Below are 11,429 nucleotides of genomic sequence, written 5' to 3' on the forward strand. Positions count from 1 at the left end.
TTTTTTTTTATTATTGCATTTTAGTGTAAATATGAGATCTGAGGTCTTTTTGACTCCAGATCTCATATTTAAGAGGTCCTGTCATACTTTTTTTTTATTACAAGGGATGTTTACATTTCTTGTAATTAGGGCTGGGAGATTTTCTAAAAAAAAAAAAATCTGCGATTTTCTTAAAAAAAAACTTGATTCATGATTTCGAATCGAGTTTTTTTTGGACACTGAGCCAGTCCTGAGGAGCTGCGGGCAGGAGTTTTTAGGCGAGGCCGCGGCTTCAGCCTAGTCCGCGGTATCCGGCCTCGCGGACTAGCCTCAACCAAAAACTCCTGCCCACAGCTCCTCAGGACCGGCGCTGTGTTCATCGCCGGTCCTGGGCAGCTGCAGGCAGGAGTTTTAAGGCGAGGCCGTGACTTCGGTCTAGTCCGCGGCCGAAGCCGCAAACTAGGCCAAAGCCGCGGCCTCGCCTAAAAACTCCTGCCCGCAGCTCCTCAGGACCGGCGTGGTGAAAAAAAAAAAATCTAAAAAAATCGATTTGCTTAAATTTTGAATCGATTTGACTATGGCCAGGGTCCATAGTGTTTTAAGGGCATGCAAGCACAATGTGTCCCTTCTCATTGTACCTGCTTGAATCAGGAAAATACCACGTTATGGCCACCAGATGGAGCTGATAAATACTTATTTGCTATGATTTTTAGCCCCATCTAGTGGCCATAATGTGCTATTTTATTGAATCACTCTATTCTTTATGAAAGAATAAAACTTAACCTAGAGGTAAAATAGAGACATTCTCAGTTGGCAAGTCCATATAATCTATATATCAAATTTCATTTTACTTATTCATCCATGATCAGTCCCTACCGAAAGGAGAAAAGCTCAGAGGATAAGGATAGGAATCTCATGACTAAGAAGATATTACACCTCACCCTGGAGATGATCTACCTGCTAACTGGAGAGGTGAGGAGGATTCTGGGAGGTCACATGACATCACTCTTATCTCTATTAATAAAACACAGACCTGACCAGAGAGGTGAGGAGGATTCTGGGAGGTCACATGACATCACTCTTATCTCTATTAATAAAACACAGTCCTGACCGGAGAGGTGAGGAGGATTCTGGGAGGTCACATGACATCACTCTTATCTCTATTAATAAAACACAGACCTGACCGGACAGGTGAGGAGGATTCTGGGAGGTCACATGACATCACTCTTATCTCTATTAATAAAACACAGACCTGACCGGAGAGGTGAGGAGGATTCTGGGAGGTCACATGACATCACTCTTATCTCTATTAATAAAACACAGTCCTGACCGGAGAGGTGAGGAGGATTCTGGGAGGTCACTTGACATCACTCTTATCTCTATTAATAAAACACAGACCTGACCGGAGAGGTGAGGAGGATTCTGGGAGGTCACATGACATCACTCTTATCTCTATTAATAAAACACAGTCCTGACCGGAGAGGTGAGAGGGATTCTGGGAGGTCACATGACATCATTGTTAGGCTGGATTCACACTTAAATTGGATGCGCCTGACAGCAGGGGTCTGGTGTGTCCCTGGTTTCCGTTTCAGGGATGAATTAGGCACAAAGTTTTGCCTGAATTCGGACCTGAAACGGAGCCAAAGACGTACAGGACTCATGTGTAATTCGCTCTGAAGCCGCCCCGGAGATGTGTGAACTGGCTCCATTGAGAGCCAGGCACACTCTCCTATCATGCGAATTGGATGCAGGGAAATCCGCATCCAATTCGCATTAATGTGTACCCAGCCTAACACAGATAGGTGGAAAGTATTATGGGACAAGTAGCCATGTTTATTATACAGTATGACATATTTATTTCATTGCACGGGATTATGGACCCATAAAGAAAGAGTCCAATGATTCTCTATCTCCCTCCCTGATACGGGAGAGAAACTGCAACAAGAAGATTCTGGAAGTTACTCATTGAGCTGCTGACGGGAGAGGTGAGCGGTGCTGGGAATTCTGGGATATTATCCAGTAACAGACAAGGGATGTGTCTGGTGACTGTATCATTGTGTGACACAAGGATCTCTACAAGGACGTCATGATGGAGAACGGGCCGCCCCTCACATCACCGGGTAAGAGGAGACTTTCATTTCTTGTAAAGCAGAGAAGAGTATTGAGGATCCCCCTAGATACACACATCCTCTGATATAAGGACATAGAAACAATGTATTCAGTCAGTGTGTGTGTTTCCTACAGATGGATCCAGTAACAGAAATCCCCCAGAGAGATGTCCCCGTCCTCTGTATTCCCGGGACTCCACACTGGAAGATCAGGAGATCCTCCAGGAGGTTCAGGTTCAGATGTCCGCTTGGCGACTTCAGACTGTAGGCTTAGTGTGGCCGAGTGCGGGGTGTACCAAGATGGCCGTGATGGAACGTCACTTCTGTTACGAAATCTGACAGGTCGCCTAATCTGACGGAACACCCCTAGTATCTCGTCTCTATGGGAACCCAGAAACTGCTGAGTGGCCGTGGAATGCACAGTGCGGAAGAGCTGTAGCCAAAGGGCGGACGTGAGAGGGAAGCTTCCGGTGCTGGGGGTGGGGGGGGATAGTGATGATGGAGGGTAGACAGGCAGCTGGTTACAGCTAACAATGTATGACAGTGACCATATTCTCTTCATTTCTATTACTGGGCCTTGGGCTGTATATTATCACTGTTAATAATTATAAGTAATCTGTTTAATTCATTTTGTTAATAATAGATAAGTTTGTGGTTAAAATATTTTTTATCATTTTGTATTATTAGTAAAATTGTCCCCTTATTTGTTCCCACAGGGGGTGGGGCTCTGCTCAGATTGGAGCGGAGCTTTCAGTCCTCTGTTTTTCCATTTAGAAGAGTTCAGCCCTCATTACACACCTATTATTACTATGTGATGATTTATGATGTCAGTCCATACAGCTGCTGGGGGTCTGCCATCATCTCATGGCAGCAGAGAGATCACGTGATACTGGCGGGTGTTTCACTAAATATATACATTTAGTATTATTGCAGATAAACATTATTAGTTGGTCCCTCCCACGAGGAGTCTGTTCCCAGAGTCTTCACTGAGGATGGGGAAAAAGAGGAGGAACATGACCAAAAGGATACTGCAGCTCGCACTGGAGATCATCTACCTGCTGACTGGAGAGGTGAGGAGGATTCTGGGAGATCACGACATCACTCTTATCTCTATTAATAAAACACAGAGCTGACTGGAGAGGAGAGAAGGATTCTGGGAGGTCACGTGACATCACCCTAATATCTAGTAATAAAACACAGAGCTGACTGGAGAGGAGGATTCTGGGAGGTCACATGAGACGTTTGTTAACTCACTTGTAGTGAACAATGTGGTAATAATTATTGCAATATCTTGTGTAGAATTATGGACCAATAAAGAAGCTGGATAACATCAAAGTGCCACCACCTTCCTCCCCAAAACCTGAGAGAAACAAAGATGGTAAGATCCTAGAAGTCACCCAGAAGATCATTGAGCTGCTGACGGGAGAGGTGAGCGGTGCTGAGAATTCTGGGACATTATTCAGTAACAGACAAGGGATGTGTCTGGATGGTGACTGTATCATTGTGTGTGTCAGGTTCCTATAAGGTGTCAGGATGTCACTGTCTATTTCTCCATGGAGGAGTGGGAGTATATAGAAGGACACAAGGATCTCTACAAGGACGTCATGATGGAGAACCGGCCGCCCCTCACATCACCGGGTAAGAGGAGACTTTTATTTCTTGTAAAGGAGAGAAGAGTATTGAGGATCCCCCTAGATACACACATCCTCTGATATAAAGACATAGAAACAATATATTCAGTCAGTGTGTGTGTTTCCTACAGATGGTTCCAGTAACAGAAATCCCCCAGAGAGATGTCCCCGTCCTCTGTATTCCCGGGACTCCACACAGGAAGATCAGGAGATCCCTCAGGAGGATCAGGTACCACAAATTACATTTCATCCACCCAAATCTACAGAGGAGGTGCCTTAAAATGGTTTGGTGATGGTTCCTGAATAAGACTCTAAATATCACATCCAGATGGGAAGTAAAGTCAGTCAGTGATTTGCCCTTTCTGTCAAGGAATTATTTCCCTGGTGATGAAGTTACACTCAATTATCTTTCATATAACTTTTATTTAATCCATGAAGTTCCTCCATATACTTCTCAGCGGGTTTGCTTGTTGAGGACATATGACTCTGTCCTCTGCACCTTCCTAAGAGATGGCAAGGATCGTATAGTGGGCGGGGGTGGGAATATCTAACCGGCTATTTCACGTCTCCGCAGATGGTGTTTCCAGATGCTAATGAAGGAGCTTCTTAGTCAGTAAGGTGACGTGTTGCTCCACTTCTCTCTTTAGATGAATCTGATGTTCTGGGGGGGTAGACTATGCCCTCGGCATAGATTACCAGTCTTGATCAGAACAGCAAAAGTGCAGCGCTACTACCTCCCCTGGTATCCTCCACAGCTGAAATTACCGATGCTAAGGCACAGATTGCTAGGAGCCAACAACACATCTAGTACAGGAGAAGAGCCGGCACCACCGTACATCATGGTATTGCTTAAAGTTTTACTTTAAAGCTGTGTAAACAGCACAAAAAGTCAACGCGTTTCAGCTTAAAACAGCCTTAATCATGACTCATTTTTAGCACCAGACCTCCTCCGTAATGCTAAACTGATGACCTATAGGGGGCTTTTAAAGCGTTGCCTATGGAGAATATAGGGTACTGAAGTTTGACATGTCTGGTATCTACTTACTCGGCACAACTTCATCTTTTATATTTTACCAAAAATTAGGTAATTTATTGTGTTTGTGTGTCCTAGTATTTTTTACAAAAAAAATGTATTTTTTGGACCTTGCATATCATGTAACATAAAAAAATGGAATTACCACTATTTTATTTTCTAGGATGTCTGCTTTCAGAAACTATATCATGTTTTGGGGGTTTATACAATCTTCAGGCCTAAAATGATTTTTTTAAACATGTGTGCAAAAAAACTTGCAAAAACGGCTTGGGAAGCGAAAGGGTTAAAATAGTTTTTTGTTTTATCCAGGGCATGGACCTGGTTGTCATTAAAGTTGAACCTGTCGATGATGAGGAAGAGGGGAAGGAAATCCCTCCAGAGATCAGCACGGGTGAGTAATAAACACTAAATCCAGAGAAGGGTCCCAGATTCTCCTTGTTCATTCACTACAACAATTTTGCCAATATGATCTGTTTCAGAGTGTATGCAACCCCAGAGAGGTGGAGACTTTCTTTAAAAACATAGGAGTTACCAAAGATTACTAGGGGGGTGTTTGTGTGTTTATGGGGACTTGGGGTTTCCTTACACTGGTGATCAGGTGGAAGCTCCAGTAACATCCTTTCTTATTGTGGTGGTCCATGAGCCCCCATTAAAATGCTTCCATGTGAATGCTCCCCATTATACCGCCTTCCATTGCAGTATCTCCATTATATGGTTTCCTATAGGCCATAGATGATGTGATTTTCTTTCCTGCAACCATGGGTTGCAGGGGAAAAAAACACTTGATTCCCCTATCAACACAGTCAGTGTTGATGGGGGAATCCCTCCCATGGAGCTATTGTGTTCTCCCGGCAGGGGAGCGTGCGGGGAGCTGTCACTGGCAGGAGAACACAGTGAATATTGCTAGTGGCTATAGCCACTGGCAATAATTGCATGTAAAAATCTGACATGCTGGTTGTACCCAAGTCGATCAATGAATCAACTTGGATTAAATCAGCCAGTAAGTACCTCCAGTGCATTGATCCTCTTACCCCAGTGCCACCAATATGACCTTTGTCAGAGGCTTTCTTCTTCCTTCACCCTGTATGCAGAGCGACGCAGGGAAGTGGTTACAATCAGCCTGCTCATAGATGGTTTGAATTTCAGCCGGTCCCTGCTAAACTGGCGAGATTTCACCCTCACTAAACCCCTCTCCACTATTTATAAGACCATGGGGTTGATTTACTAAAGGCAAATCCACTGTGCACTACAAGTGCACTGAAAGTGCACTTGGAAGTGCACTAGTAAGTGCAGTCGTTGTAGATCTGAGGGGAAGCTCTGAAATGAGGTGAAGCTCTGCTGATTTTATCATCCAATCATGTGCAAGCTAAAATACTGTTTTTTATCCCCCTTGCATGTCCCCCTCGGATCTACAGCGACTGCACTTACAAGTGCATTTTCAGTGCACTTTCAAGTGCACTTGTAGTGCAAAGTGGATTTGCCTTTAGTAAATAACCCCCAATGTCTCTTTCTGTCAACTCGGGGCTGGAAACTCTTAAATATTAATGGGCACTGGATGTCCCTAGCTTAGAAGATGAAGGTTGGGAAGAAATATAGGAGTGCGCCTTTTTACAGCTGGTTTCCGTATGATACAGGTTGATTCAGTACAAACTCCTACATAGGACCTATCTCACGCCTGCACTATTACACAGAATATATCCCTCCATTCCTGCGTTGCAGATTTTATCCACATCTTTTGGCAATGCCCTTACATTCAAACTTTTTGGGAAGTAATGGTCTCGGTTATACACACTGTGACCACTATTCATGTGCCCTGGAACAGTGGAGGTTTGTTTGCTGGGTTTGGTGGACACTCTGGCTCATCTTCAGGCCTCCAGGACGTTGATAAAATTATTATTGTTCTATACAAGAAAAATTATTCTTCTCCAGTGGAAATCCTCATCTGCTCCAACCCTTACCTTGTGAAAAAAGTTAATTAATGTTAATTTACCTCTGTACAAGGCCACCTATTTGGCGAGAGTATGCCCTAAAAAATTCCACAAGGTTTGGGACATTTGGGTAGAGGACCTGTCTACTAATGCTGACCCTGAATCGCTTAATTAGTGGATTACCTTACAAACGACTAGGTGAACATGTATACGTAGGTGTACTCACGTCCAATCCACATGACTAATGCCGCATACACACAGTCGGAATTTCCAACAACAAATGTTCGATGTGAGCTTGTTGTCAGAAAATCTGACCGTGTGTAGGCTCCATCGGACATTTGCTGTCGGAATTTCCGACAACAAATGTTTGAGAGCTGGTTGTCAAATTTTCCAACAACAAAACTTGTTGTCGGAAATTCCGAGCGTGTGTACACAATTCCGACGCACAAAATTCCACGCATGCTCGGAATCAAGCAGAAAAGCCGCACTGGCTATTGAACTTAATTTTTCTTGGCTCGTCGTACGTCTTGTACGTCACCGCGTTCTTGACGTTCGGAATTTCAACAACATTTGTGTGACCGTGTGTATGCAAGACAAGTTTGAGCCAACATCCGTCAGAAAAAAATCCACGGTTTTGTTGTCGGAATGTCTGATCGTCTGTACGCGGCATAAGAGTTGTGACTTATGCCACGTACACACGGTCGGACTTTTCGTCTACAAAAGTCCGACGGACGCCGACGGACTAAAGCTGGCTGACAATCCGATCGTGTGTGGGCTTCCCCGGACTTTCAGCGGACTTTTCCAGCTTCAAATCTGACGGACTTTAGATTTGAAACATGCTTCAAATCTTTACGTCGTAACTACGCCGGACCCAGAAATCCGCTCGTCTATGTGCTAGTCCGACGGACAAAAACCCACGCTAGGGCAGCTATTGGCTACTGGCTATCAACTTCCTTATTTTAGTCCGGTGTACGTCATCACGTACGAATCCGTCGGACTTTTGTGTGATCGTATGTAGGCAAGTCCGTTTGTAAGAAAGTCTGCTGCGAGTCCGCCAAAAGTCTGACAAAAGTCCGTTGAAAGTCTGCCGGACTTTTGTAGCCGAAAAGTCAGACCGTGTGTACGCGGCATTACTTCTTTGTTAAAGGTTGCTCAATACTACCCCTGAGTAGCTGATACCTACAATATACTAACAATCTAAGAAGTTACTAGAACATGTAGTTTTGTTCTAGTGCCAATAGCGGCACTACTGTTAGGCTGGGTTCACACCATTGAAAATTGGATGCGGGTGGCCCGCATCCAATTCAGAATATCAGGAGATTTTGACCGGCTCTCTATGGAGCCGGTTCACATATCTCCAATGCAGGCTCTGGTGCGAATTTACACAGGAGCCCCGTGCGTCTTTTGGTCCGTTTCAGGTCCGAATTCAGCCAAAAATTCAGGCTGAAATTGGACCTGAAATGGTGAACCAGGACGCACCGGACCCCTGCTGGGAGCCGCATCAGTATTAGGTGTGAATGCAGCCTTAAGGTTTTATTTTTTATACTGTTTGTTTTTTGTGATGTATGTGGACCGAGCTTCGGTATGCCCAAAAGGTTCTGGTTTGTATCTAAACTTGAAACCCAATAAAAAGAATTTTCAAAAAAATAAACTGGCGAGATTTCAACCATCTATGGCTGGCTTTAATAAGTACCTCCAGTGCATTCATCCTCTTACCCCAGCGCCACCATAATGTCCTTTGTCAGAGTCTTTCCTCTTCCTTCACCCTGTATGCATAGCGCCGCAGGGAAGCGGCAATAAGACATAACTACCTGTTCTGACATGTGGCTCCCCACCCATTCGCCTCTCGTGTCTATCCCAGGCATTGTACAGTATGCAGTGACAGAATAGGTAGCTACGCCTCACTGCTGCTTCCCAATGCCACTCTACATATGTGGGGGGGCATGTCTGATGGAGGGTCGGCACGGCAGGGACGTTATCTACTTGTCACATGACAAGGATTGATGGATGGATTGTGATGGACCTGTTGCTAACATCTGATCTATTTACAACCACACAGGCGATGGAGCCGGAGTCTTCACAAGCCGGCATGTCCACACCAGGAAGACGCCCAATAAGACGTTTGGTGGAGATCCAAATCTGGCAGACTCCAGAATGAAGACTGGCAAGCAGATCATTAAGAACCCATTTCAGTGCTCAGTGTGCAGCAAGTCATTTGTCTGGAGTTGCAATCTAGTGGCGCACATGAAGATCCACACCTCGGAAAAGCCCTTTGAGTGCACCGAATGTGGCAAGTGCTTCCTGAGGAAGCGCCAGCTGGTTGTCCACCAGCGGACTCACACTGGCGAGAGGCCGTTCCAGTGCCCAGAGTGTGGCAAGCGCTTCGCAGAGAAGGGCAAGCTGGTGAGGCATGGCAGGGTCCACACCGGGCAAAAGCCGTACCTGTGTGAGCAGTGCGGGAAGTGCTTCTCAGACAGCTCCACCCTGATTAAACACAAGCTAGTCCACATGGGGACACAGTACGTCTGCACTGACTGCGGCCGCAGCTACAACTACAAAACGTCGCTCATTAAGCATGCCAGGGTGCACACAGGGAAGGCCTTGAATGGGCGGAGCGGAGGCACAAGTTAAAGGTCAGGACCTTTTTCTTTTCAGATTTAGCTGCCAATGCAGACTTTTGTTTCTGGGGCAGGACTTGTCCACCTGCTTCTGTACCCTCTCCACTGGAAGTCTGCATAGGATTCAAGGTGAACTATCCTGCGGTCTTGTGGCATCCCTCCTCAATGTCCTTAGGTCTACAGCACCAGGAGTCTATGGGGCTGTTGGGGGATCCTGTTTCCTATGTCAACACTGTTATCGTCTGATCATGGAATTGAGGTAATGGCAGGACCTTCTGTTTAGCACACATTTTGAAGAATTTCAGCACTATAACTATGACAGTGTCTACAGAACAGAAGCAGGTAAGGGTCTGACATAAAGTGACTATATAGAACACCTGCAGGTAATAAACTTTACACCTGAAATCCTGTTTTCATTACATACCTTATTTTACACCCAGTCATGTCATTGTTGGATCTCTGTGCTTTTGTATACAACGCAGGCAGAGATCATGGTGGGCAGGGTGCTGTACATTACTTCCTGAAAACATCACAGCACCCTGCTGGACTACTCCTCCGAAGAGCTCTCAGTCCTGGTGGGCTGGCTCTTGGGAGGAGTCATGCAAATATCAAAATGCTTTGATTGGATGTTACACGACCCCTCGGCTGCTGGTACTTCACTTGCCGTTGGGAGCCATATAAAAATCCTATCATAGGTCTGGTGTAACTCGGAGCTTACAGAGAGGTAAGACCCGCCCTCATGTGACAACACCAATGCCTGGCCACCCATACAGCACAATATGCAATATAGGGGGAAGGGGAGAGAGGTACATGCTCCCGCATACCTATAAGGATGGAGTATTTCTCAGGGGTCCAATGGGCAAACAAGGGAATCACTTAAAATGCATCTTACACATCTGTATAGATACATTCCTGACATGTCCTATTATACAGCAACAGTATCATTTTTCAAAAAAGCTCCACCCTTTATCAATAAAAAGTCATCCCATAGCTCCAGCCTGGCTTTGCCTAGGTTGAGATCGCATCATCTGTTTGCTGCAAGCAGGAGGAAACCTTTTCTCAGTCTCCTCTTCCCTAGTGATCAGACTGTACATAATGGGTGCTCACCCTGTGACCCTCCAGCTGTGACGGAACTACCAGTCCCATGATGCATTGCAAGGCCCTGTTACAAGCATGACTCCCAAAGGCTAAGGCATGATGGGACTTGTATTTCTGCAACAGCTGGAGGGCCACTGGTTGAGCACCCATGCTGTACATTGTAACATTGTAGCAAGTCGCAAGGTGAGAGGCTGCAGTAGGAGCTGAACTATGTCAGACATTTGCCAAAACTGCACAGGAAGCAGGATTTGTATGACTGTGTCATTTCTGAGTTGGCATCTCAGTCCAAGAAATAGATGGTGACCCTGGATGATGCCTGAACAATGGTGGTGCTGGCCTTCTGGAGATAAAAAGAAGATGAAGGCATTGTCAAAAGGAGTACAATGATCTCTTGGAGAGGTAAAAGCCTGAAAGGAAACACACAAATCCTTATCTCCACTCAAAACTGGCCTCTCCTGCACATGGACTGTGGTGGCCAGCACCTGGGTTCTCCATCTCCACTCTTCATTGAAAGCAGTGGGAAAAAAATAATAAATTCAGTAGCACTTCAATTAGCTCTTCTTGCGGTATTTTTAATAATCAGTAAATTGCCTGCATACAGTGCTGTCTCTAACCCAAAACCGGCCCTTCTTGATGCGTTTCACCACTCTTGGCTTGCGCACAAGGATAAGGAAAGTCCTTGTGGGCAGGTCAGGGGTGGTGAAATGCGTCGGGTAGGCTGGTACTGTTTCGGAGAGATATCACTAAATGCCTAAAGGGTTTACGTTGACACATTACTCACCATGCTGCATATATTAAAGGGGATAAAATGTATATGATAAATCAGAAATGCTCTCCCTCCACAAACTACACTCACCACCCCTCCTCCACGCCACTCCCTTATCAATCAATAAATTATAGATGTTGACTGCCTGTGTTTCCTTTGCTGACAAAGCACACCCTGTTGGTAAACTATCATCTCTGCACTGAAAGTTGCAGAGCCTTTCGTCCAGCTAAGGGGAAGTTTCTTTGGGGCCCCTCCATGGAACTGAATT

The 11,429-nt window shown here is 45.3% G+C and overlaps 2 protein-coding genes across 2 annotated transcripts in view; one reads left to right on the plus strand and one right to left on the minus strand.

Annotated features, from left to right (window-relative positions):
• LOC141106741 (uncharacterized) overlaps positions 1-11,429 on the minus strand; it is a 172,748-nt gene that overhangs the window by 73,472 nt on the left and 87,847 nt on the right. The window lies entirely within an intron of this gene.
• LOC141106471 (oocyte zinc finger protein XlCOF8.4-like) lies at positions 1,954-11,386 on the plus strand. Its single transcript, XM_073597270.1, has 7 exons — positions 1,954-2,099; positions 2,224-3,157; positions 3,387-3,515; positions 3,602-3,725; positions 3,850-3,947; positions 5,061-5,142; positions 8,739-11,386. The coding sequence occupies exons 2-7, from the start codon at positions 3,080-3,082 to the stop codon at positions 9,308-9,310; spliced, it is 1,083 nt and encodes a 360-aa protein (XP_073453371.1). The 5' UTR covers positions 1,954-2,099; positions 2,224-3,079; the 3' UTR covers positions 9,311-11,386.

The sequence above is a fragment of the Aquarana catesbeiana genome, linkage group LG08, assembly GCF_042186555.1.
Source record: "Aquarana catesbeiana isolate 2022-GZ linkage group LG08, ASM4218655v1, whole genome shotgun sequence".
Lineage (NCBI taxonomy): Eukaryota > Metazoa > Chordata > Amphibia > Anura > Ranidae > Aquarana > Aquarana catesbeiana.

Excerpts from the sequence above, each read along its gene's own strand:
- LOC141106471 (XM_073597270.1), top strand. The coding sequence starts at position 3,080 with ATGGGGAAAAAGAGGAGGAACATGACCAAAAGGATACTGCAGCTCGCA. Across the intron at positions 3,516-3,601 it reads TTGAGCTGCTGACGGGAGAG|GTTCCTATAAGGTGTCAGGA; the intron begins GTGAGCGGTGCT and ends TGTGTGTGTCAG. Across the intron at positions 3,726-3,849 it reads GCCGCCCCTCACATCACCGG|ATGGTTCCAGTAACAGAAAT; the intron begins GTAAGAGGAGAC and ends TGTTTCCTACAG.